Genomic DNA, 24,980 nt, shown 5'->3' with positions numbered 1-24,980 from the left:
GGACCAGCTATATGTTGCTATGTGCAGTTCACTCACGACCACTGGTCCCACAAGAGTTTGTGTAGTCCACATACACATACCTTTAAACAATATATTAAGTAAAAAATAAAACAATTACCTTTCCCTTCTATGTCTACAAGTTTCATGTCTGCGTTCTTTTTGGCTAGTAGAGACACGATACCATCATATCCAAGTTCGGCAGCCAGCATCAGTGGTGTGCGTCCACTTCTGTCCTGCACATCTGGAAGGGCACCTTGATCAACGAGGAACTCCAGCATGTCGGGTTTGTTGGTCACTGCTGCCAAGTGCAGGACCCCATTGCCATCACGTGGCTCGGTCAGATTGATGAGGTCGTCAACACCCATGCTGATTAGTTTCTCTATGTACGTCTTATCTCCATCCTGGATACACTGAAGCAGCCGATAGATCTGCAAGACTTGAAGCCTTCCTTTGGCCTGTTTGCAGGACATTTTGAACCTAGAAAAATGTCAAATTTATAGTAATATTCATACGTTTTGCTATTTTGAGGTGATTGTATTCTGTTGAGAATTTAATTAAGGCTCAATAGTAGGGTAGAACATGGCTTTGAAAGAAGTCTTGTATGCTCACCAATGCAACATGGACCGTATTTGATGACAAATACAGTACAACAGCAATTTTGTTAAATATTATATTTATTGAATTATTATTTAACCCCTTAACGGTCGTCCCCTCTTTTTAAACATAAACATGAAAATAACATGTTCAACCTAAATGATTGTCAATCTTCAACACTTTGGTGCATAGATTGAAGCTTGGTCTTTTTTTTAAGATGGTAGATGTCAGATTGTAGCTGAAGTGAAAAAGTAAAAAAAAGTTAAATATAACAAAAGTTAAGTATGTTTATATTTATGAAAATAATAAAAAATAAATAAGTGTAAAAATTATAATACATAAAATTTCCTTTTTGCTAAAATTAAAAGATACATATCTGACCAAATTATATCCCAATTTTGAAGTTGATATCGCAAAAAATGAGCTTTCAATAAGATTTTGCATGGCCACCAGAATTCCGTTTACATTGATGACTTTACCTCGGTGCCCCCTGTTTTGAGGAATATGAACTGTATTTTTTCATACTTTTGACAATGTTTGTAAAATAAACATACAATTCTAAAGTACTATGGACAGTTTGGTGGTATTTGATTTGAACTTAGTCTCTACAAAACATCTTTAAAAAAAAACCTTTACACGTGGATTGCTGTAGCAAAGTAATGCTTTACGACTCTGATGAGTATCCTTTTTGCAAATTAATATTGCTCAGTAATGTCAGGTGGCAGGACGGTGACAGTTAAGGGACATGCAAATGTTATCCCTGTGATAGGTTTTCAGCATCAGTACTCTATTCTGCAGTGATCATTCAGAATTAATTCTGTATGATTTGGAACTCAAGAAAAATTCTGTTGTAAATGTCAGACAGCGGTACTGTTTCATATTTTTTGCACTCAATTTTAAACTGCCATTCAAAAGTTTGTGTAATATTTATTTTAATATAACAATTTAATATTTACTATTTATTTTGTTGTTGTTGTTGTTGTTCATCAAGAATGGATTGAATGACCCAAAACTGTTTTAATATTTAAATTAAAACAAAAAAGTAAAGACACCAATCTTTAAAATAAAAAAAATCAGCTTTGATAATGGTAAGAACTTTAATAAATATATGTCATCATTTCCACAAAATAGTTTGCTATTAACACCACTAATAATATTAAGAACCATTATAAAAGAGTTCCAATAATGACTGAGAACCAAATCAGGATATTAGAATGATTTTTAAAGGATCACGTGAACTATTTCGTTTATATATATCTTTTACATTGTCCCGATTTTCAACGTTGGATCTTTTCCCACTTTGCAATTGACAGATTTGTTTTAGCAACCTCACTACTATACCTGTACATCCACACGTTTTATAACACTAATGTTAAACAATAATCAGATTCTCTTACCTTTAGTCGATGTCTGAAATCAGCAGTGTATGTGACTATTGTTTCATTCAGCATAGTTTGCAAGCGCGGCTTTCTGTGTGTGTCTCTATGGAAACAGCACGCCGTGGCCCTTGAACTCTTTAAAAGCTTCTTGAAGAAGTAAATTCCGCCTCGCCTCGTTTGTCTCCTCCTCTTTCTGATTTAGAAATGGCCTCAGGTAGAATTACCGCACTTTTACGTGATCACTTGACCCGGGTTGAGCTTGAAGAGAAACGGTGTATCGGTTTTCATGGCATGTCTTCAAGCGTGTGAGTAACTTTTTGAATGAGTGACAGTAAGTGACATCCATCACAAAGAGAGACTTCCTCGAGCTATGGTCATAATGGATATGGTTATCTCACGACCAAGTAGAGTTCATGCATAATTTAATCTGTTATCATCTAAACCTAACCTCAGTCATACAGGAAGAAGAGACCTCAAGGTTCAAGAAAACTTGTGGAATATTGATGTCGTCCACTAGAGGACGCTAACACTTTATAAATAGCATTGTAATGTGGGACACAGGACAACAAAACACCAAAGTGTCAATTTTATGAAATTGAGATTTATACATAACATGAAAGCTGAATAAATAAGCTTTGCATTGATATATGGTTTGTTTAAACCAAATTTGTTGGGGATGCATCTAACCTATTTGAAAATCTGAATCTGAGGGTTAAAAAATGTAAATACTGTACTAAAAAAAAATCACATTTAAATTTGTCCAAATTAAGTGCTTACCAATGCAACTTAATTCAGTTTATATATATATATATATATATATATATATATATATATATATATATATATATATATATATATATATATATATATATATACATACATACATACAGTAGGAACATATAAAATATTTTCATGGAAAAATTTCATGGAATTTTCTAATGATTTTTGGCATAAAATAAAAAAAAAAAATTTTTGACCCATACAATATATCTGTGGCTATTGCCGAAATTGTTCCCATGTCACTTAAAACTGGTTTTGAGGTCCAAGGTCACATATAAATTACTATTTAAACAGAAAATACAACGTATATCTCTAATACAACTTAGAAAAAAGAAATGTACAAATACACAAACCGATAGACTTTAATGATTACACAAAAAGTGTTTTGTCAAAATTTCATTGTTTATTACAAAAGCAGCTTTGCAAAACATATACTGTGTATCCAGTAGGGTGACTCAACATTTATGAAAATCAAATGTTGGCTGAAATAATGTGAGGACTTTTTTATTTACTTAATACTGCTATGTAATGCCTGTAGTGAGAATTAAGATGATGCTGTCTGATTATAACATTATAGATCAGATTACAACTGATACAACTTCCCAATTGCAAATCTACAGAGACCTGCACATACTGTATGATGGGAAGAAAAATATGTATATTGTCACCACAAATTAACCAATTCATTCCATTATATAACATTGAAGTCAGAATTATTAGCCCCCATTTATTTATTTATTTATTTATTTACTTATTTTCAAATCTTTCCCAAATGATGTTTAACAGAGCAAGAAAATTTTCACAGTATGTCTGATAATACTTTTTTCTTCTGGAGAAAGTCTTATTTGTTTTATTTCGGCGAGAATATAAGCAGTTTTAAAATTTTTAAAGCCATTTTAAGGTCAAAACTATTAGCTCCTTTAAGCTATATTTTTCTGATTGTCTACAGAACAAACCATAATTATACAACAATTTGCCTAATTACCCTAACCTGCCTATTTAACCCCATTAACCTAGTTAAGCCTTTAAATGTCACTTTAAGCTGTATAGAAGTGTCTTCAAAAAAAAAATCTAGTAAAATATTATTTACTGTCATCATGGCAAAGATAAAATAAATCAGTTATTAGAAATCAGTTATTGAAACTATTATGTTTAGAAATGTGTTGATAAAATCTTCTCGCCGTTAAACAGAAAATTGGGGGTAAAAATAACGAGGGGCTAATAATTCTGACTTCAACTGTATACAGCACGAAATAAAAATGTTGGGCTGTTTAAAACCACATGTAGATTAATTAAGGACAGACACAACAAATGAATTCATCATGGCTACATTTTGCTTAAATGATGGAACTGGTGATCATGATACACCTAAAAAGAGTGAACATATTACTAAATTGTGGATATGATTTACTAAAATAAGATTAAATTTGTAATTTGTGCAAAATTTAACATTTAGTTTTATATATTTATAAAAACCTTGGACTGGACTTAATGGTCTAGGTTTGATCTCATAGTACTAGACTCCATGCAAATTCCTTTAAATCCCTTTGTATTAAAGAAAACATTAGGCACAGACCACCAAGACAGCTAAGGTCACACAAACACACATGTCTGGCAGAGAGACAGATTCTGAGCTGTTAGATTTAGACTATTTAGAGAACATCTGCAGCCCAGAGACGAAATAAAGATCCATTGACAAAAATATAGCCAGGATGCAATCTTTTCTGCATCTATAGCATAAACAGCTTCGATAGTTTTCTTTGGAAGAGTTAGAGAAGTTTCCTGATCTATAGCCTCTGGCGTGGCTAAAAATGTCCCGTCTCTGCGCAGTGTGCTTTATTTGAGTTCATCCTTTTATAGTTACTCTTCCAAATTTGGAGATAAAGTGAAGAAATGCACCACAAATATGAATGAATAACACACCAAGGAAAAGGGATATAATAGATAATATAATGTGTTATATTTATTGCATCCATCCTAAAAAAAACAACAGAAATGGAGCCTATGATGGAGGAAAATCTTTCTTTAGTTTAAAATAAAACCACATCAATGTTACACAAAGGTTTATTTTTTTACTCACGATCCATGGTTGTTTTTATATTTTATATTTTAGTGAAGCTTACACTGGCAGGTAAAATTATAAGGGAATATTGGTGGTGTGATACCTTTAAAAAAAGAGAAAATTCATTAAATTAAATACTTATGATTAACAAAAATTTAAATGTGAGCTATTATGCAAAAATCACTTTTATAGAAGGTTTAGGCGCAGTTGTGTGGCAACAGAGTGTAAATATTTAAAAAGTTAATTATATCTTTTATTATGATCATACTTATAAAAACAGTGTGCAGAAACACTTTGATTGACATTTTCCCGTGTCATCAGAGGATTAAATCCTGCCCATTAGTGACGATCTCTCCCTCATTAGAATAAACAGCCCTGAATGAGAAGCAGCCGTCCACCATTAGAGTTTTTACGTGCTGAAGATAATGTCAGCGACTAAGAAGATTATAAATATGTAAATGAATTTAGGGATGCACAAATGAACACTGCAGTCTCCATAGACTGCCTTCTTCTGAGACACTTCTTTTCACATTTTCAGTTTCTCACACTGATAACTTTAGTCCTGTTTTTAGTCTGCCGCTATGTTGACATACAGGCGTTTGTAGCTCTGCGACCTCTTAAGAGAAGAGTACAGTCTTATTTGAATTTAAAGCGACAGTCACCAAAATGGCACAATTTGAATCAAAGCCTAAAAGGGGCAGTTTCAAAGAGTTATAAAACCATATTTGTTGAGTATTTTGAGCTGAAACTTTAAATATATTCTCTAGGCCACCAACATCACATACTTATTTTACATCTTGTAAATTAAAAGAGGGCATAACAGGTCCCTTTTAAGGACTGTAAATACACTGTACTGTGCGTGTCAATACACTATATTTTGCTCTGTTTACCTTTTTACCCTGCTGCAAATATTTCAGTATGTTGTCAAACTGCCTGAATGAATAAATTGCAAAAAAAGAAAATCGTAGCTTTTTCAACATTTGACCAAAAGTGTGTAGATTTTGCATATTGCACCTCATTAGACATTAACATACCGTATGATGTGACTGCTGAAATATTATCAGGAAAATTGACTCTCAGCAATGTCCATTCTCCATTTTTTTGATCATTGTTTGCTGCAGCACTGATCAATTTCGAGTGACGCCAATTACTGACAACCACAGAGTACTTTTCTTTTTAATGTAACAAACATTCAAAAAAATCACATTCAAATACTAGTATGAAAGGTTATAGCAGCATAGATCAAAACACTGATGTAAATCCCCATTCAACACTTGATGACTGTTTTAGGTGATTGCGTAATAAGAAATCCCAGTTTAGCAGTCGATCTTCAAGACAAAAAGTGATGTGTGTGGGCTTTTTTCAGAAAGATCTTTGCTGCTCAAATCTGCATTATACTATAAGAAAACATGACACTCACATACAGTATACAGTATATATATATATAAAAACATTAACATATAAAAAAATCTCAGTCCATTGTTCTGATAATAGATAAAAATATATCCTTCTTGCGTGTCCTTGTGGCCTGCCATAAATGAAACTTGCATATATTTTGTATCAGCGCTGAATATATATATAAAACTGTTCTTCAAAAAAAAAATCACCATACAAATTTTTTACATCCGTCTTTGTCCTCAGTGAGTCTTAAATGAGCCTTACAGCCTGTCCTCTGATTCCTCATAGAGCAACATCCCACTAAAGATGGTGAGCGGCTCCACGGAGTGGGCAAGTTTACCTGTGACCAAATCAATGCAGATTGTATCTCCCTCCTGCAGAGGAAGTACGATATTAAAAATGACCAGAGAACCTGGAGTGTGCCGTGCTTCAGCCATGGGCTTCTCAAGACCCTCGGGCTGATAGCCTGCTGAATCTCCACGGGCAATGCCAAAATTGGATTTAGATAAAACCGCCTCTATCTTGACATTTTTGTGACCTGTCAAGACTGCACTGAAGAAGTATCGCCCCCTCACTGGAGCAGTGAACACACCTGTCAAAATACATTTGGTTAGAGTTTTTGATTAAGGCAATCCTTAAAGGTGCTGTTTGTAAGTTTTTGACTCTTCAAAAGCATAAAAATACCATGTTTTCAAATATTTAAGAAACATGCCAGGTGAACATTCTTGTTTACCTGAAAAACAATGCTGAAGTCAGATATTCTGCTTTAAAAATGTGAGTTTCTTGTTGTAATGCTGTCTTTGTTCTGGTTCTTTTAACTCACCCAATGCCAGTTTAGCATTTAAATACAGTCATTCAGAAGCACAGACTATGCACTCACTCACAAAATGGTAAGGTTTATGATCTAATTAATACATATTAAACCTCTTTAACATTATTAAATGTACATGCTGAATCACTATGTGTTGGTTTTGCGTCACAGTTCTGAAGTTTAATTTCAAACAGTTTATTTTATTTTCAAGATCTGAGGTGAACTATCTGCTGCTGCTTTCAGTTTTATGGTAATAAATCATCTAAGTCATAAGCCCCTTTCACACATACAGACCTTTCCGGAAAATTACCGGCAATTTTCCGGAAAGGTTGTATGTGTGAACAGGTCCTTTTTGAAAATACCGGTAAATTCGTTCTGGCTATTTTCCGGAAAGAGAAGTTGTAACATTACCGGCAATTTGCCGGAATGCTGCGCTGTGTGAACGCAGAAGGAATATTTCCGGAATAAGCGCGTGCACGTCTAGAACGTGCTGACGTGAGCCGTCTGCTTTAGCCAATCACAACAGTCAGACGCATTTACGTCCGCGCGGTTTGTGAGAATAAAAGCCTTTGAATATTTTTCCAGACGCATTTAGCTGCTAGAAGTTAGTCAGATCACGTTTATATGTTCTTCTTAATGCCAACTGTGCAAATAATCATCGATAAGATGCTTATGATAAGCCGTTGTTTGTTTACCTTCAAGCTTTGCGTGTGCCCATGAAACAGCCTGTGAGCGCCAGCACACACACATATTATGATCTCGACATGCGAAAGTGATCCTGCGAAAGTTGTTCACAATATTGATCATCAAAAGAGTTTGTAATTTAGTCAAATGTTTACAAATACAAGCGCAGCCGTTTCAAGCTCATTTGTGGTGAATGATGTCAGAATTTACCGGTATTTTGGAATGGATGTGTGAATGCTCTTTTCCGGAAAATTTCCGTAACGTCCTCGCCTGTGTGAACAGCGCTTTTTTGAATATACCGGTAAAGTCGTTCCGTAAATTTTCCGGATATTTACCGGTATCACTGTGTGAAAGGGGCTATAGTCTCTAGTCATCTAAAATGGCATTCAAAATAACATTTAACACTGAAAAAAAGCACACGAGGTGTTGGTTAGAACAAAACTCCTTTTAATATTAAAAATATTCCTTCTATTGTGGGCCGTTGGTTTTATATAGAACACAATTTATCAGCCTTTTGGCTCGATCGTTAGACTTGAACGCTGTTGTTGGTCCTTGTGTTTTTTTTCCAGGAATGCAATACCTAGTTCAACCACTGGGTGTCAAACTTACATACTGCACCTTTAATTGACATATGATAGGGTCGTCTTTTTAATACATACCTGTTTTTGGATTGTAGGCCTTTCTTTCATTGATGAAGACCTTGTTGAAAATAATTGTGCCTGAACTGGCTTGGGGTCTTGTGAGGGCTGCTGAGAACGACAGTCTTGGAACATTGGCATCCTTTCCAGGAGGTCCTGGTAAGCACATGAAGATTTTTTTTAAATTATGTTTATTTGCAATTAAACAAATATTTGTAGTAGAAACCCAAGCCATGGGAGTTGTATTAGTTAGATTACTGACCTTGTTCACCTCTGAGCCCTAAATAGGACACAAAATGTATATAAATAGTATTAATTTAACCACACCAAAGCCAGTGTTGTTACAACTTTGTAGTATTTATTTATTTGTTGTCATTTAATTACCTGGGGGTCCTACCGGCCCCACTCTCCCTTGTGGGCCTTCCTTTCCTAGAGGTCCTCGTGGCCCAGGTGGTCCTTTAGATCCTTTCTCTCCTTGAGGACCTGGCAGACCTGGAGGTCCTGTAAATTGACCCAAAATAGATTTATTTTTACATTCAGAAACTGAATATGAATAGTTGATGTATAGTATAACGTGTCCATGAATTTTTTTTTATTATGTCAAATTCAATATAGAAGATAAACATGGCTCCATGCTTTGGAGATCATTTATTTAAAGTGTTTGAAATATCTTTAGCCCTCAGTAATTTATTAGTTAATCATTTGGTTTGGCATATTAATTTTCTCGGTTAATGTGCCATCATAGAAGCTTAGTGTAAAATAATTTAAATAATGAGAAAAATGCTAGTTGAAGTTTTGTTAGGGGTTTAGAATATCATACCAGGTCACACAATGGGGGAATAGTCATTATTAAATACTTTACATTACTCAAAACTCCACTTTTAGAGATAGTTTGCAAATGAATTTGATTGTATTGCTTTAACAGTGTCAATGTCAATGAATGTGTTTAAACAGCCACAAATAGCCTCAGACTCTCTGCCTGCTGACCTATTTCTTAAACATTATAGGAAGTGTTGCTGAAGTGCAATAGCCAGTTGGAGTTGAAGCTTTTCTGTGTAAAAATGTCCATTTGGAGTAAAGGCAACTAAAATGCTAAAAACTACAAGTTGCACCCTCTACTGCTGCTCTCTGTATCATTTTTCATCATCTCATTTCATGTTCATGTGTAAAATGCACAAACTCATTTACCAGTCTTACATTAAAAGATCAAAAAAAGCCTGTTACTGTACATAAAACCACCCCTCATAAAAATCGGCAATTACAGAGTCAAAAAAACTGATGTAAAAATGACTGTGTCTGTCTGTCTGGCTTTTCTACTTGTAATCTGATTGACCAAAATCCATTTTAATACCAAGTCTGAATAGGGCCTTAGTCATTCTGTTGAATACAAGTAACTTTTGCAAGTAAAATTATGTGAAATTGATTTTTTTTAAAAACATTTGCCAAGGTATGTTTAGCAAACAAAACTTTCACAGTATTTATTATTATATTTTCATTCATTCATTCATTCATTCATTCATTTTCATCCACTTTTCTGGGACTGGGTCGTGGGGGCAGCAGTCTTAGGAAAGAACCCCATATTTTCCTCTTCCCAGACACTTCCTCTAGCTCCTCCGGGGGGAATCCGAGGCGTTCCCAGGCCAGCCGAGAGACATAGTCCCTCAAGCGTGTCCTGGGTCTTCCTCCAGGCCTCCTCCCGGTGGGACATGCCTGGAACACCTCCCTAGGTAGGCGTCCAGGATGCCTGAGCCACCTCAGCTGACTTCTCTCGATGTAGAGGAGCAGCGGCTCTACTCCGAGCTCCTCCTGGGTAACTCCTAACTCCTTAGCCTATCTTTAAGGGTGCGCTCTGCCACCCTGTGAAGGAAACTCATTTTAGCCGCTTATATCCGAGATCTTGTCCTTTCGGTCATTATCCAAAGCTGATGACCATAGGTGAGAGTAGAAACGTAGATTGACCAGTAAATCGAGAGCTTTGCCTTTCGGCTCAGCTCCTTCATTACCACAACGAACTGGTACATGGACCGCATTACTGCTGCTGATGCACTAATCCGCTGTTCACTGAATATGTTTTTCTTATGGATAAATAAATAATAGTATTTCTTGTAGTATGGCTGGAATAAAAAAAAAAAATATTTTAAACAATTTAAAAGCTTCCAATGTCAGTATTATTAGCAATATCATTAGCTGCCTCAATTTTTTTTAATTGGCTACACTACAAACTGTTTTCCAATGACTTGCCTGATCACCCAACTTAATTACTAGTCACTGGAGTGATAGAATATAAAGTTTGTAAACACGTTGTTTTGATGATCTGCCAGCCTCTATTTTATTGAAATGTAGCAAATTTCTATATGTTGTATACTGTATAAATTCTAAGAACGTACCAGTAAAGTCCTGTTCAGTGAAGATCTGGAACTCCTTGAGAACATTCCGTATGGAAGAGTTAAGATTGTTCATCCGGCCTTGAATGTTCTCCAAGTGAACATTATGAATGCGGCTAATGGTCTCACTGTGAGAGATAACCGTGGAGTTTAGATCATTAACACAAGTCCAAAGCCCAGAGACGTGTTTGCTCAGGCCATCTTTAATTGTCTTAAGGTTCTCTGACAAAGTATCCAGTCTACCGCAGACATCTTCCATCTTTGAAAGCCTTTTATCCAGGCCCTCTCGAGAAAGTCTGCATTCTCCCATTTCAGTCATCAAGTTGCTGTTAAAGCTACTGATGCTGTCGAAATGTCCTTTGCTGTCCACTTTGTGCTTGTTCAGATCATCATAAAGCTGATCCAACTCCAAGTAGATTTTGCCCTTAGACGTGTTCAGATCAGTAATATTGTTGCCATGCTTCTGTATGGTGTTCCTGAGGCCTTTTAGAGTATCGTTGATGGAGTTGAATGTTTGGAGAATCCCTGTAAGCTCACCCTGAATAGATTTGAGGTCTTTGCCAAGCTTGCGAGTTACAGTATTTTGATTGTCTACATTCCTCTGATGGTCAGCCATACTGATCATGCATTGGCCTGTGCATTTTTCAACCTCTTCTTTCAATTTGCCCACTTCCTCCTGGAGGTTTGAGCACACCTGTGAGCAAACGTGCTCATCTGAAAATACCTTTCTGCCCAAAACTGTAAGCTCTGCCTGGAATTTGTCGAAAGCGTAGCTCGTGACGTTTCTTATTTTTTGTAGTTCGCCATCTATCGAGCTGCATACGTCACAATCACGTCCCAGATTCTCCACATCGGTGACGATTTGGTTAAAGTGTTCTCCATTTTGTCCTGTCAGATCCTTAATTTTTTGAACGTCATTGCTTAGATCTATTACACGGTCCAATAAGGAGTCACCAGACACACTTATATCCTTTAGCTTGGTGTCAAACTTCTTAATGTCCTCCTCATTGGCAACAACCTTCCATTCCAGGCTTTTCACAGTATCTTCTGTCTCACTCCCTTTGGCAGCGCATGTCTCTGTGCACAAATGAATCGCTGACTTAAGCCCACTGTCAAGATCGTTTGTTTTGTTCCCTAACCGTTCCAGGTTATTTTTATGATCGTTAATAAAACGCTTCAAGTCTTGGATGTCTATCTCAACTGTAGATATCCTATAACCATGATCATCGTTTCGACCGAGGACTGAGTTCTTTATCTGGCCGATCTCTCTCTGGACAAACTCCTTCATACTTGTCTCTGTATGGGAGCATTTTTGCTCAGTTTTTCTCACAGTCCCATTCAATCTCCGCTCCAGGTCTCGAAGGCGGTTATTCAGTTTTTCCTCCATAGCTTTTCCACGACCTCCATTGCCATTACCTCTCAGCTCCTTCTCAAGGCGTCCTCTAAGGATATCGTATGTCTCTGCAGTCGAACTGACCTTTCTGTCAATTGCACTGAGCTTCCTGTCCAGGGAATCACAGCAACTCTGAGAGCGTGATAGCAAGTCTAAGGTTTGCTGGTGGTGCTGTTCCATCACACTGATGTGCTTCTCCAGTTCTCGGATCCTCTCTCTGTCTTCCTGATGTTGCCTTTGTATGCTCTCCACTCCGTTTTGGCAAGACGAACAAGACAGCGTCACCCGCCGTTCAAGCTCCCGGAGAATCTCCTCTTTAAGTGTGCCATAGCGACTGTCCAACTCATTCTCAATTCCATTGCCGCCCACAAGGTGGTTGTTGATGTTTGTGAGGGTCTTGTCATGCACTCGTGTCATGTTGTCCAGCATGTCCAGTTTGGTCTGGATGCTGTGAATGGTCTCTTTCATCCCTGGCTGGGCAGCGTCTGCCAGATTGTTGCCACCGCTGATGCCTTCCCTTTGAGATTCTTCATATATTTTCTTTTGGAGGTTGTGAAGGTTTTTGTTCAAGCTTTGTATTTGTTCCTCGAGTTGTCTAATCCTGTCGCTGTCACTTCTCCCTAAAGACATGGTTGGACAAGTTATTAGAATCAATGTTTTTAAAGGGATAGTCCGCCCCAAAAATTCTCCCATCATTTATTCATCCTTGACAGATTCCTAATCAATTTGAGTTATTTTAGTCTGCTGAATACAAAAGATGATATTATGAACAATGTAACCATTGGCATCCTTAGTAGGAAAAACTAAAACTACGGATGTCAATGGTTACAGGTTTCTTACATTCTTCAAAGAAAGTCATGTTTTGTGTTCAACAGAAGAAAAAAAACGGTCACACTTTGTTTTGATGGTCTGTTTGTTGAATTTAAGTTACATTGCATGCCAACTAATTCTCATTAGATTATAAGTATACTGTTAGGTTGGGGTTGGGGTAAGGGTTAGTTTTGTAAGTTGACATGTACCTTCAAAGTTTCTTATAGTTAGCTAAATGTCTGTTGAAAGAGCAGTATCAACAGATATTAAGCAGACAGTCTACTAATGCTCAAATGGACAATCAAAATAAAGTGTTACCAAATAAACAAACTCAAACTGCTTTGTAATCAGTCAAGGATGAATAAATGATGCCAGAAATTTAAATATCCCATTAACATTTAATATTATTTCCTTAAAATGCATTTCAGGAATGTTTGTGTAATTTAAAATATCTTTATTATATATGTATATAAATTCTACCTTCTTCACCAGTAGGTCTTGCCCTGCTGTCATGTATGGCAGAGGAACCGTCACTGCAGTCATCACCTGAGTAACCATGACAGCACTTCCATTCCATCTCTGATACCACTTTATAGGCAACCTTATACCGTGGTTTTCTGTAAGTCCGATACCTGTGGTGAAATATTTTATCATGTTCAGTTCTATTTACTGAGCTTTGTTTGCAAACAGTAAACATTTACCCTCATGCATCAACATAACAATTAATCATAAAAGGATTATATTTTATTATATTTTTAGCTTCACTGACAGATTTATTTGCCAGCATGAGCCCTGATTATAACTATCAATTTTTATTATTTATTTATTTATTTTTGGTATTTTAACACTTTAAAGTACAGTTTGTTTACACAATGCAATGCTTTTTAAAATAATAATAAAAATCTATTATTTTCTATATACTAAGCAGTTTTTATTGAGATCATTACAGTCTTTGATAAGAAGATCAAAAGCAATATTCATTTTGATGCATTCACTCACAAAAATAATGTGCTAAAATATTACAAATAGTTGTATTTTTTTGATTATTTGTATTTTTAAGCTTTGTCAACAAAACTGAAACCTGTTTAAGAATGTAGGACTTTTACTCTTAAGTAGTGTGAAGGAACATTGCAATTTTAATGGTTTTCTAACCTGAAATATCACAAAATGAAACTAACAAAATGTCCATAATGATGCACAACAGTTCAGCTTCTATACTATATGTCAACTTTTCCCATGTTTATAAAAGTTGTCATTTTTCATTTAATCATCTTTCAAGACTTTAATTGAGAGTCTCTAATGGTACTGCTCAAGTAGGCAGATAGAAAGTATTTCTGTTGCGTTCTTTCCTTAGCTGTGTATCGCTTTTCAAAAAGCCACAAGTCTGCTAGGCAACGCTACAATAAAGGCCTGTTCTTCATTTTCTGAGAGTTGTTGTTTCTGGGCATGTTTTTGTTATTTTATTCAGTCAAAGCTTTCAATACATCATTAAAATCTTTGAAAGTGTTTGCTTTGCTCTGGCAAGCCTCTTGTGCGTCTACTTAACTTTCAAGTGCAGTTGTTGCTATTATTAGGATATTGTTTATTATCCATTCATACTTGTGATGTGGCTTCTGTATTTTATAGCGGACTAGTATTACGGCTTTCTTTGAAGATCTTGGATAAAGCTGATGTTCACTGAGACTTAAGTAAAGGTCAGGTTCATATTGGACTTGTGTCTGAAATGTGTTCTCTACTAAATGAGTAATATAACAGAATGCAAGTAACTTTCCGGAACATTAGCGGTTTTATATGAGGTCGATTTCTCTCAGTGTCTCTCTCCCGTCTCATTCCACACATAGTTCTGGTGGACATGAGTCCAGTTAAGGAGAGGGAGATGGGCCAGACCTTTCCAGCTTGACACTGTCATAATAACAAGTGGTCACAAAGATTAAATGAAATGTAATTTGGCAGTGCTTAAGCATGAATACTTACAAAACCACATGGGAACATTGGCCCCAAGCACAGCGCTGGTATTCAGGTTTGACATAAGTTTCCACTCCATCTTCCATAACACAGCTTACAGTCCGCGTCACTACGTAGGCACACCAGTTCCTGTTTGTGTACATGAGCAAATCATACTTATTAATCTTTCAATTCACATGACTGAGGACTGCTAAACTGCAACCACAAATATCACATTAGAGAAACTAGTTAGCAAGTTTATGACCACATTATTTGGCTATACTTACTGTAATTAGACTGCACAGAGCAGCCTTATAACTAACCTTAAAATGTAGTTAGTTTGATAAAACAAAGCTGCTTCTTCCCCATGTGCTTACATCTGTTTGAAACAGAAGCGGTCAACGCACGTCATGATTTTGCCAAGTACATTAACATCTATGTTGATCCTGGAACATTAGTTTTGTTCGAAAATGTAATCCATATCTATTCCCTACCCCTAAACCCAACAATAACTGTAAATTATTCCCAAAATCAGAGGGGAATAATAGTTGAAGAACAATCATGTAGAAGCACACAAACCTAACCATAAGCCTAAACTTAACATAAACAGTAGACGTATCCCTTAATTCTGATTGGCTGATTGGAATGATGGTCCAGGATCAACATGGATGTAAATCCAGGAACATGTCCTTCAGTACATTGTGAAATCAGAATGGCGAGTGGTCGACTGTGGCACTGTGATGTGTCACACTCATATATCATTCTCAGTGCAATTTTGGAAGTGGCATTGTTTCACTTCAACAGCTTTCAGCCTTACTCTGCTTCATACTAAAAAGAAATTATAAGTCCTGAAGGATGTAATGAAGATGAAAACTCCCTTGATTCCATACTTAGTCAAGTTGTCATCAAACTATACCTTTGTTTGTTGTGAATATGCACCCTTTAGTGGCGAAAATTAGATGCTGTGTCTTTAATGACACTTTATGCCAAATAAGATATAATATATACTTTAGTTTTCAGCCACTCTTTTGCCACTTAATTTTTAAACATCCACCCATCCTGTCAGAGAATGAGGGGATGGAAAACTCCATCCTGCTCACAGATATACATCTGCTCTGCGCCCACAATAGAAGCAGTATTAAAATAAAAACTGATATTACTACACATTTTATCCTTTCTTGTTCATGTGGAGTTTTATTAGTGCGCCTTTCTTTTAGAGTGTAATGTAGTTTCCCCAACACCTTTGAGCGCTGCATGATTTAAGAACTCATTTTTTGATTAAAGTGATAAATGATGCTGGGGAGTTTTCTTAAATGGGATCAAAACCCGGCTTGAATCCAAAGCTTCTGGTTCATCACAATAACTCATTGAGTCTGGTTAGTCATTCGTTATCACGAGTCGGGAATGTCTCGATGCATCAAGACCAACTGCTCTCACACGTACAAACAAATGGGGCCCAGACACTGAGTACACAAGTTCAACAGGGGCATCTTCACCACAGACAACTGCGGTTGTCCAAAATCCAAAACCTTCTCAACCTCAGATAAGGCACGTGTGGCATCTATTTGTGTTTTTGTGTACTTAAATGTTAAAGTCTACTGTTTAACCATACATTGTAAATACAAACAAATGTTATATTTGTAAAATATGTATCTAAAGATATATTTATGTGTTTATGCGAGTGATAAAAGAGAATGAGTGTATGGGCAATCTACATATAAACCTACATTAATAGACTTCAGATTGACTTGTAAAGAATACAATGTGTATAGAAGCAGTAAATAGGGCACATATAGAAGTTGTGGTAATTGGGATATACAAACAAAAGTATGGCAGCAACAGAACAGTGAGCCATTGTTTTAGATTTACTCTGTGGGGGTGGTTAAAAAAAACAAGGACAAAGGCTTGGGTCCATGCATACCAATGAGAAAAAAGGAAATCATGGTTCCCAGCTTTATCAAATTTGAGAGCAGAAAAGTAAACAAAAACTTTGAAGTTACAATGGACCCTTTGTCCACAAATGTACTCAAATCCATTCTGATTTTGTAGCAGATCACTCTTAAGCGTTGGGTTCCAATGTCCAGCATTCTTGTACCATGTATTCTTGCTCCCGGTTTAAGTACCACCCAGTGGTTGTGCAGCATTCAAGCTGATTTTGGAAAGAAACCCTGTCTGTAAACCCTTCCAGTCTTCTAATTATTTTTTACAACACTACACCTGCCAGCATGTAATTTTACACAAGAATCAAATTCACTGCTTAGTCGTAAACATTAAGACCCAGACGCACGAATTAGACCTGAAACGCTCACACTCAAGAACGTCCAGCTTAAGGGAGCTGAATATAAACACTCTCCGTTGACAGGAAAAAAAATCCACAGAACCCAATTTGGCAAGGAATGAAGTATCACATCAACATCTCAAGCAGAAAAAAACAGAAAGAAGCAGAGAAATAATAGCAGGAGTCTGAGTAATACACAACAACAGTAGGGCAACTTGCACTCAAAAAAGAAACCGTGGGTAGGCCTACAGGGTAATTGAGTTATCCATACAAACAAAGCACAAGCACAGCATATCTAAGCAAACTGTCTTAAGACAGATTAGTAGTTTTTCTTTTGTTTAAGGCCAAAAGAGGGAATGCATGCAATCTAAAACCTACAGACTATCAAAGAAGATGTGCTCTCATATATTTTATCCGGTATAGACTTAATAGAACATTCGCTTTTTGGGGGGGAATAGGTTTATTTTACAACTGCCCTATAGTTAAACAGGTGAGTTTTACCACATTAAAATCCTTCAGTCGGTCTCTGGGTGTAGCAGGAGCAGTTTTAGCTTAGCTTAGCATAGATCATTAAATTGGATTAAACCATTAGCATCTATAAAGAGTTTTGATCGTTTTCTCATTTAACCTAAGTACTAAGAAAAGCTGCTATTTTCATTTTCCATTAATTTTAGTACCTTATGTATAGTCATATTGTACACTCACTGATCACTTTATTAGATACACCTGTCCAACTGCTTTTTTAGGCAAATAGACATGATCAAGACGATCTGCTGCAGTTCAAACCAAACATCAGAATGGGGAAGAAAGGGGATTTAAGTGACTTTGAATGTGGTTGTTGGTGCCAGATGGGCTGATCTGAGTAATTTAGAAACTGCTGATCCACTAAGATTTTCACGCACAACCATCTATAGGGTTTACAGAGAATGGTCTGAAAAAGAACAAATATCCAGTGAGCAGCGGTTTTGTTGGCGCAAATGCTTTGTTGATGCCAGAGGTCAGAGGAGAATGGCCAGACTGGTTTGAGCTGATAGAAAGACAACAGTAACTGAGGTATGCAGAAGAGCATCTCTGATCGCACAACATGTCCAACCTTGAGGCGGATGGGCTACAACAGCAAAAGACCCCACGGGGTGCCACTACTGTCAGCTATGATCAGGAAACTGAAGGTACAATTCACACAGGCTCACCAAAATTGGACAATGGAAAATTGGAAAAATGTTGCCTGGTCTGATGAGTCTCGATTTCTGCTGCGATATTCGGATAGGGTCAGAATTCAGCATCAACAACATGAAAGCATTCATCCATCCTGCTTTGTATCAATGGTTCAGGATTTTGGTGGTGGTGTAATAGTGTGAGGGATATTTTCTTGAAATACTTTGGGCTCATTAGCACCAATTGAGAATTGTGTCAACACCACAGCCTACCTGAGTATTGTTGCTGACCATGTCCATCCCTTTATGACAACAGTGTAGCCATTATCTGATGGTTACTTCTAGCAGTATAACGCACCATGTCATAAGAATAAATAGTATCAGACTGGTTTCTTGAACATGACAATGAGTTTACTGTACTCAAATGGCCTCCACAGTAACCAGATCTCAATTTATTAGAGCATCTTTGGGATGTGAAGGATGGGAAAAACTGCAGCAACTGTGTGATGCTATCATGTCAATATGGACCAAAATCTCTGAAGCATATCTTCAGTACCTTGTTGAATCTTTGCCAAAAAGAATTAAGGCAGTTCTGAAGGCAAAAGGTTGTCCAACCTGATACTAGTAGGTATTTTTTGAGCAAGATGCTAATGATCTAATCTGATTCAATGATGTATGCTAAGCTAGCTTAATGTGCTCCAACCAGACCAGAAAATCGTCTGAATGGATTATAAAATGGTAAAACTAAACTGTTTATTTCATATTTCCTAAAAGAAAATGAAGTGTTCCTTTAAGTCATGCTGTTTGTTTGATATTAGAGTTGGAAGCTGTGCTTTATTATAACAATAACTGCTTAACTTGTTAAAGACAGACCTGCTATAAGCTCAGAGGTTGTTATTTGATTGCACATGCTTTTTATTGAACCCATCTGTTTCCATTAATCATGCAAAAAATCCAACAATCAGAGAGTCGCAGCAGAACAAAGAGTGTCAAAAGAGATCACCACCACCTCCCATGAAGCACTGCTAACGACATAATTTTTGCTCCCAAAATACTTTAGCAGTTAGCATTAAATAGATTTTTCTATATACAATACAACCAATGACTTTAAATTAGTAGACTTTTATTTTGGATTATGACATTTGGACTGTAGTTCTTTCCCTTATTAAACCCGTTAAATAAATAATTGGTTGATTTTTGTCATTCATAGGAGGCCACAATGCAAGATACGTTGCAAAATCAGAATTGAAGATGAAATCGGATTGCAATTTTAATAAATCAGCTGTTTAAAGAAAAGATTTGCAAAATTTGTCTCAGAAATGCCAAATCTTGGCTAGAATTATACAGTATGTATATCCAGCTTTACTTGCAGACTTTTCACAATGAATAAGACCAGCACATCATTAATCTGCACAACCACAAGAATCCATATCAAAGCCAAATACATTCAAATTTCCCCATACAAAGATTTTAGCATTGCTTTGGTCAGTGTCCCTTCATTGCTCCCTATCATATTTACTTATTATATTCAATTACACAAATGTTTGCAATTATGGTTTAGATGTAAGAAAGTGTGTATTTCCCATTTGAGTTCCAAATGATTTACATAAAAGCTGAGCTCAGCAAACTGTTTTGAGAAATGCTTAAACACTCTCGACAAGCAAACACTGCACACGTTTCCTGAGGCCACTTACATGTATGTATACACTTTACATCACTGATGAAACTAACAAAGTTGGTGCAGTGTGATAATATGTCATAGCAGGAACTACTTGTTTATGACTCTGGGCAATGCATCAAAGTGCAAGGTAAGCATCTGGCAATAATAAATGAAATGAAAGGTAATGCTTAGTTCATTCGTTCATTTTCTTTTTGGCTTAGTCCCTTTATTAATCAGTGGTCACCACAGTGGAATGAACCGCCAACTTATCCAGCATATGTTTCACGCAGTGGATGCCCTTCCAGCTGTAATCCATCACTAAGAAACACCCATACACTCTCACTTACACACACATACACACTACGGACAATTTAGCTTACCCAATTCACCTATACCACATGTCTTTGGACTTTGGGGGAAACCGAAGCACCTGGTGGAAACCCACGCCAACACAGAGTGAACATGCAAACTCCACACAGAAATGTCAACTGACCCAGCCGAGACAGAGACCTTCTTGCTGTGAGGCGACAGAACTAACCACTGAGCCACTGGGTTGCCGCACAAATCAAAGTTAACTTAATTATTTTTACAAATTTAAGTGGATTGAACATTAAACAATGAAGCTGTCCCAAAAAATTGTGTTTATTCAGCTCATTTTACATAAGTAGTTTGAACAAGCAGCAAAAAAAATGTTTGAGTGCACTATTACAAAAATGTTTGATGTTTGAAACAATTTATTGTATAATAAATAATAAATAGAGAATTAAGTCTGTAAAATAACACAATTTATCTTTGGGACCATAAAAATATTTGTGTGCAAATATTAAGTAGTCTACTAATACTGGAAAGTGTACTGAAAGTGGTTAATTTAAAAAAGTGAGCAAACCTATTGCCTTAAAGGGCACCGATTTTACTCCTTTATCAAAATTTTAGATAGGTCTTTTGTGTCTCCAGAATGTGTCTCACACATGCACACGATTAGATTTGCACTGGTTTTGCACGTCAAATGTGATAGGATACATGTTAATATCCACTGCTGTATGAATATCTGTTATGTTAATGTACAAAATAAACCTGATTTAACGTCCACAAACTGCGATTGAAGTGTCTTGTTTTAGAATTGTACTGACATGCGACTGTGATCATAAAGTAAAACCAGTAAAATTGCTGTAATTCATTACAAAAATGCGCTGTTTTATAAACTTTTTTAACTTGTAAAACTCATTCTTAAGTTGCAGCTGACCACAGAGAGTTTGAACAGATCTTTTAATCCCAGTTGCTTTGCGCACGTCCTGTCTTGTTGATATGATTTTATGACGTTACTATGAAAACATGTTAATACGCATCTATCAATCAGTTTGGTGGGCGGAAAAACCGCACCCCTACGTCACGTTGCGGTGGGCCTCAGAATTGCAGTGATTTGGAGCCTATTTTATCGTCAGGAAATTTAAAAAAAAGAGACTTATTGTGTTTCTATAACTTTAAAATGACTGCGGACACATTACACCTACACACAGTTCTGTCCAAACAGCTTACAAAAGTTGATTTTCATCATAGGTGCCCTTTAATAGCGATAAGTTGACTGTATTTTAAAAAAGCGAGTAAGCCTGTTGCGACTTGGAATTAAGTTGTCTTCATTTTTATAATCATGCACATACAAGGCAACAGGTTAACTCTCTTTTTTAAGTAAAATCAACTAATCACTTTAAAAGCAATGTTTTTTTCCACTTTTTTAACATCAACCAATTACTTTTTATAGTTTTAATGACAAATAGTTGACATTCAATCATTCATTTTGCTTCAGCTTAGTCCCTTTATTCATCAGGAGTCGCCACAGCGGAATGAACCGCCAACATATCCAGCATATGATTCACACAGCGGATGCCCTACCAGCTGCAACCCAGTACTGGGAAACACCCATACACTTTCACATTCACACATATACACTACGGCCAATTTACCTGTACTGCATGTCTTTGTTCTGTGGGGGAAACTGGAGCACCGAGAGGAAACCCATGCAAACACAGGAAGAACATGCAAACTCCAGACAGAAATGCCAACTGACCTAGCCAAGACTTGAACAAGCGACCTTCTTGTTGTGAGTGCTAACCACTGAGCCACCCCAGATTGTCGATCTATATAGTTACAAATTTGACAGACACTCTTAAGGCAAACATCAATCTTATGTTACAATACGAAACGTTTGGAGTAACATCAATGTTATGGAGGACAGTTAATATCTCTTTTACTAATCATCACACATCTGTTTTGAAGAAATAGCTTCATAACTTATTCGTCAGCAAAAAATATTCATTTTATTGGCACATTACTTCTGTTGTATATTGAAAGCATCTGTGCATACCAGCTGTTTATGAGCCATAATGTGGACTGCAGGTCACATTACAACTCAATCAAAAATAGAAAGGCTACTGATATCATCTTAGATACCGGGGCAGACAGGAAACAAGGGACACTGTGTGTAGGAGGATTCCAGCTACCACAAGTTGTGTAATATTTCACACATCTGTAAAAACAAAAGTGACTTCAAACAGACAGTCTAAAGCAGCGGTGCCAGAGGCCAAGACATTCTTTCACAAACAGTGGTGTGCAAAACCTCTGTACTCCACTGGGTTGTGCTAATGCCAGGATAAGTGCACTTAAGGTCTTCACCGCTTGGCCTCTGTCCCATTGCACATGCATTGACGTCTGCTCAGTAAAGCCAAAAAAGGGCAGACGTGTCTAACCATTGCTCACTCACCCAGGGCAAGAGTTTGGGATTTCATGCTAGCTTTAGTGACTAGAGACCAGCTAACTTATTACTGGAGGACTTCATATTTGCAACATCAGCACGGACAGTTAGGTGTAATACAGGTGTAACGGACACCATGTGAATACAAAAGACCTGCCTGGATGTTTGTAATAGTACAGGATTTAATAAAGTGTTGTTAGTTGACTTTTTAAGAGTTCACACTTAGCTGATGAGTTCTAATAAAGCATGTTTGGCATGCTGTCCCGGGAGAGAGCCCTGAGCTCAGAAGATCCCCAAGCCTGGGGCTCTCTCCCGTTTGAAGGGCAAGAGGGGAGTTTGAGCTCAGGTAGGTCTCGAGAACTCCTCTGTTTGTTATGCTATTAGTAAGTAGGAATTGTTATAAGAGATATATAAGTGACTAAGAATTAATCTATGGTGCCAATTCACTTATGTCGCATGTCTTTGGATGGTGGGAGGAAACCGGAGAACTCGGGGGAAACCCACTCGAGAACATGTAAACTCCGCAAAGAAACACTGACTGGTAAGGACTTGAACTAGTGACATTCTTGCTGTGAGGCAACAGTGCTAACCACTGGGCTGCCGTGCCGCCCATGTCTAGGAAAAGGGAGGAGGAGTACGGGTGGAAGGGGGGACTCTTCAAGATGAAGATAACTGAGGTGAGAAACTCTAGTTATTTATAGTTAGTTAGGATTCATCTGATTAGTGCATTGTGTGTTAACTGATGCGGGACCAGCTGTGATCAATCATAAGGCTGTGATCCTCTCGAAATTAGTTCATAAATAATAGCTTCAATCCAGACAACAGAGTTAATACCTGCCTTTTTATTTAATCCACATTTTAAACTTTTAGGTTCACAATTTTAAACTTTAATAGGGAGATAAGTGCTCCAAATTTTAATAAACATTTACAGAATAAACAAAAAATCAGCTGTAGACAGTCAATTCTGTGATTGTTTAGGTAGCAAAACAGCATGAATATAATGGTATAAACTTATACAAATATTATTTTGTAGCTTTTACAGGCTTACAGGCTTTTACTCATCTTTCAACCCAAGTACTGCAATTGACTTGATTTAAGTTGAGTAAACTGAATATTTGTCCTGAAGCTGGTTGCCTTTAAGTTTTAAGTTGAGTCATCAAAAAAAAAAAATAAATAAAGTGTATATATTAATTCTGTTCTCATTCATTAACTCAACATGGATTTTTATTACTCGTTCAAACGAATATATATATAAAATGAGCTTAATCGACGCAATTCTTGAGTTTTTGGGGGGGATTTCAACTTAATTGTATTATGTATTGTATCCACTTAAATTTGTAAAAACAATGAAGTTAACTTAATTGATTTGTGTTGGGATAACATGAATGAACTGTGTGGAAGTCTGCATTTTTTACAGTAAAATGTGATTTTTATTTTTTATTTTTGTATAGGATTAATCTTAAGGGCATTAAGACAAATGGCATCAGTATCATCATAAAGTTTGTACCTATTTGTGTTTAGTCACCAATCTATCTAATATGGTTATTAAATTATAAATTGTTTTTAAAATGAAGACACTGGTGCTGTCTTACCTATGTCTGCTGGTCACCTTAGATCCACTCTGTGCTGCTGCTCCAAACTGATTCTCATCCACATGTTGAGTGTATCGAGAAGCGTAAGTTCCCGCTGCCCAATTATCTCCAAGCAAAATCAGCGCCAATAGAGTGGACAAGTAAACAAAATATAGTGCCATGGCTTACAAGTAAAAACGATCGTTAAAAAGTACATCCAAGTGTTTCAAAGTAGAAATCCGCCTGGTAGGTGCAGTCCAGCAGTCCCACTAACTCTCCATGAGTTGATGATGTTCAGCGCTTGGATTCATAAAGTTCTATGTGTTGTCTCTGTTTATGAACCGGTGTCATAATTTTGCACAGTGTCCATTAATCGCAAAATATGTTATCGTCATTTTCTACTTGACAGACGCTCCGCAGTCAAACGCTAATGAGAAACGTCCGGTTTTTTTCCTTCATCGTCTGCGCCGTCATAATGTGAAAACTGTCCTGAAAAGATGCGGATCCAAAACTCTCTCTCTCTCTCTCTCTCTCTCTCTCTCTCTCTCTCTTTCTCTCTCTCTCTCTCTCTTTCTCTTTCACCCTCTCTCCCTCTCTCTCACACACACACAGGAACCACGCTCTGCTTTTAATTTTACGTGCCTCGAGAATTGTTTAGCTTTCAACTTAATTACGAAAGACAGATAACCGA

The 24,980-nt window shown here is 36.8% G+C and overlaps 2 protein-coding genes across 4 annotated transcripts in view; both read right to left on the bottom strand.

Moving 5' to 3' along the window:
* ankef1a (ankyrin repeat and EF-hand domain containing 1a) overlaps nt 1-2,086 on the bottom strand; it is a 34,900-nt gene extending 32,814 nt beyond the window's left edge. The window contains exons 1-2 of one of the 2 annotated variants that reach the window (XM_005160755.6): nt 1,992-2,086; nt 119-477 (exon numbers count right to left, since the gene is read on the bottom strand). In XM_005160755.6, coding sequence (XP_005160812.2) covers nt 119-470 — 352 coding nt within the window. In that variant the 5' untranslated portion in view covers nt 471-477; nt 1,992-2,086. 2 annotated transcript variants of the gene reach the window in all.
* Nucleotides 2,087-3,134: 1,048 nt separating this feature from the next.
* On the bottom strand, nt 3,135-24,775 carry emilin1a (elastin microfibril interfacer 1a). Of its 2 annotated transcripts, XM_005160756.5 has the most exons (8): nt 24,311-24,775; nt 14,908-15,027; nt 13,414-13,565; nt 10,734-12,743; nt 8,731-8,847; nt 8,609-8,626; nt 8,368-8,502; nt 3,135-6,805 (listed from the first exon to the last, which is right to left on the bottom strand). In XM_005160756.5, exons 1-8 carry the CDS (start codon nt 24,469-24,471, stop codon nt 6,474-6,476), a joined length of 3,045 nt encoding a protein of 1,014 aa, XP_005160813.2. In that variant the 5' UTR covers nt 24,472-24,775; the 3' UTR covers nt 3,135-6,473.
* Between the last annotated feature and the right edge of the window lie 205 nt (nt 24,776-24,980).

This window comes from Danio rerio, chromosome 20 (genome assembly GCF_049306965.1).
Source record: "Danio rerio strain Tuebingen ecotype United States chromosome 20, GRCz12tu, whole genome shotgun sequence".
NCBI classification, from domain to species: domain Eukaryota; kingdom Metazoa; phylum Chordata; class Actinopteri; order Cypriniformes; family Danionidae; genus Danio; species Danio rerio.
Note: the sequence above shows the minus strand (reverse complement) of the source record. Positions and strands in the feature narration are given on the sequence as shown.

Coding starts and splice junctions, on each gene's coding strand:
- emilin1a (XM_005160756.5), bottom strand. CDS start 24,471: ATGGCACTATATTTTGTTTACTTGTCCACTCTATTGGCGCTGATTTTG. Junction 15,028..24,310: donor AAGGTGACCAGCAGACATAG/GTAAGACAGCAC, acceptor GTACACAAACAG/GAACTGGTGTGCCTACGTAG. Junction 13,566..14,907: donor CAATGTTCCCATGTGGTTTT/GTAAGTATTCAT, acceptor ATTTCACCACAG/GTATCGGACTTACAGAAAAC.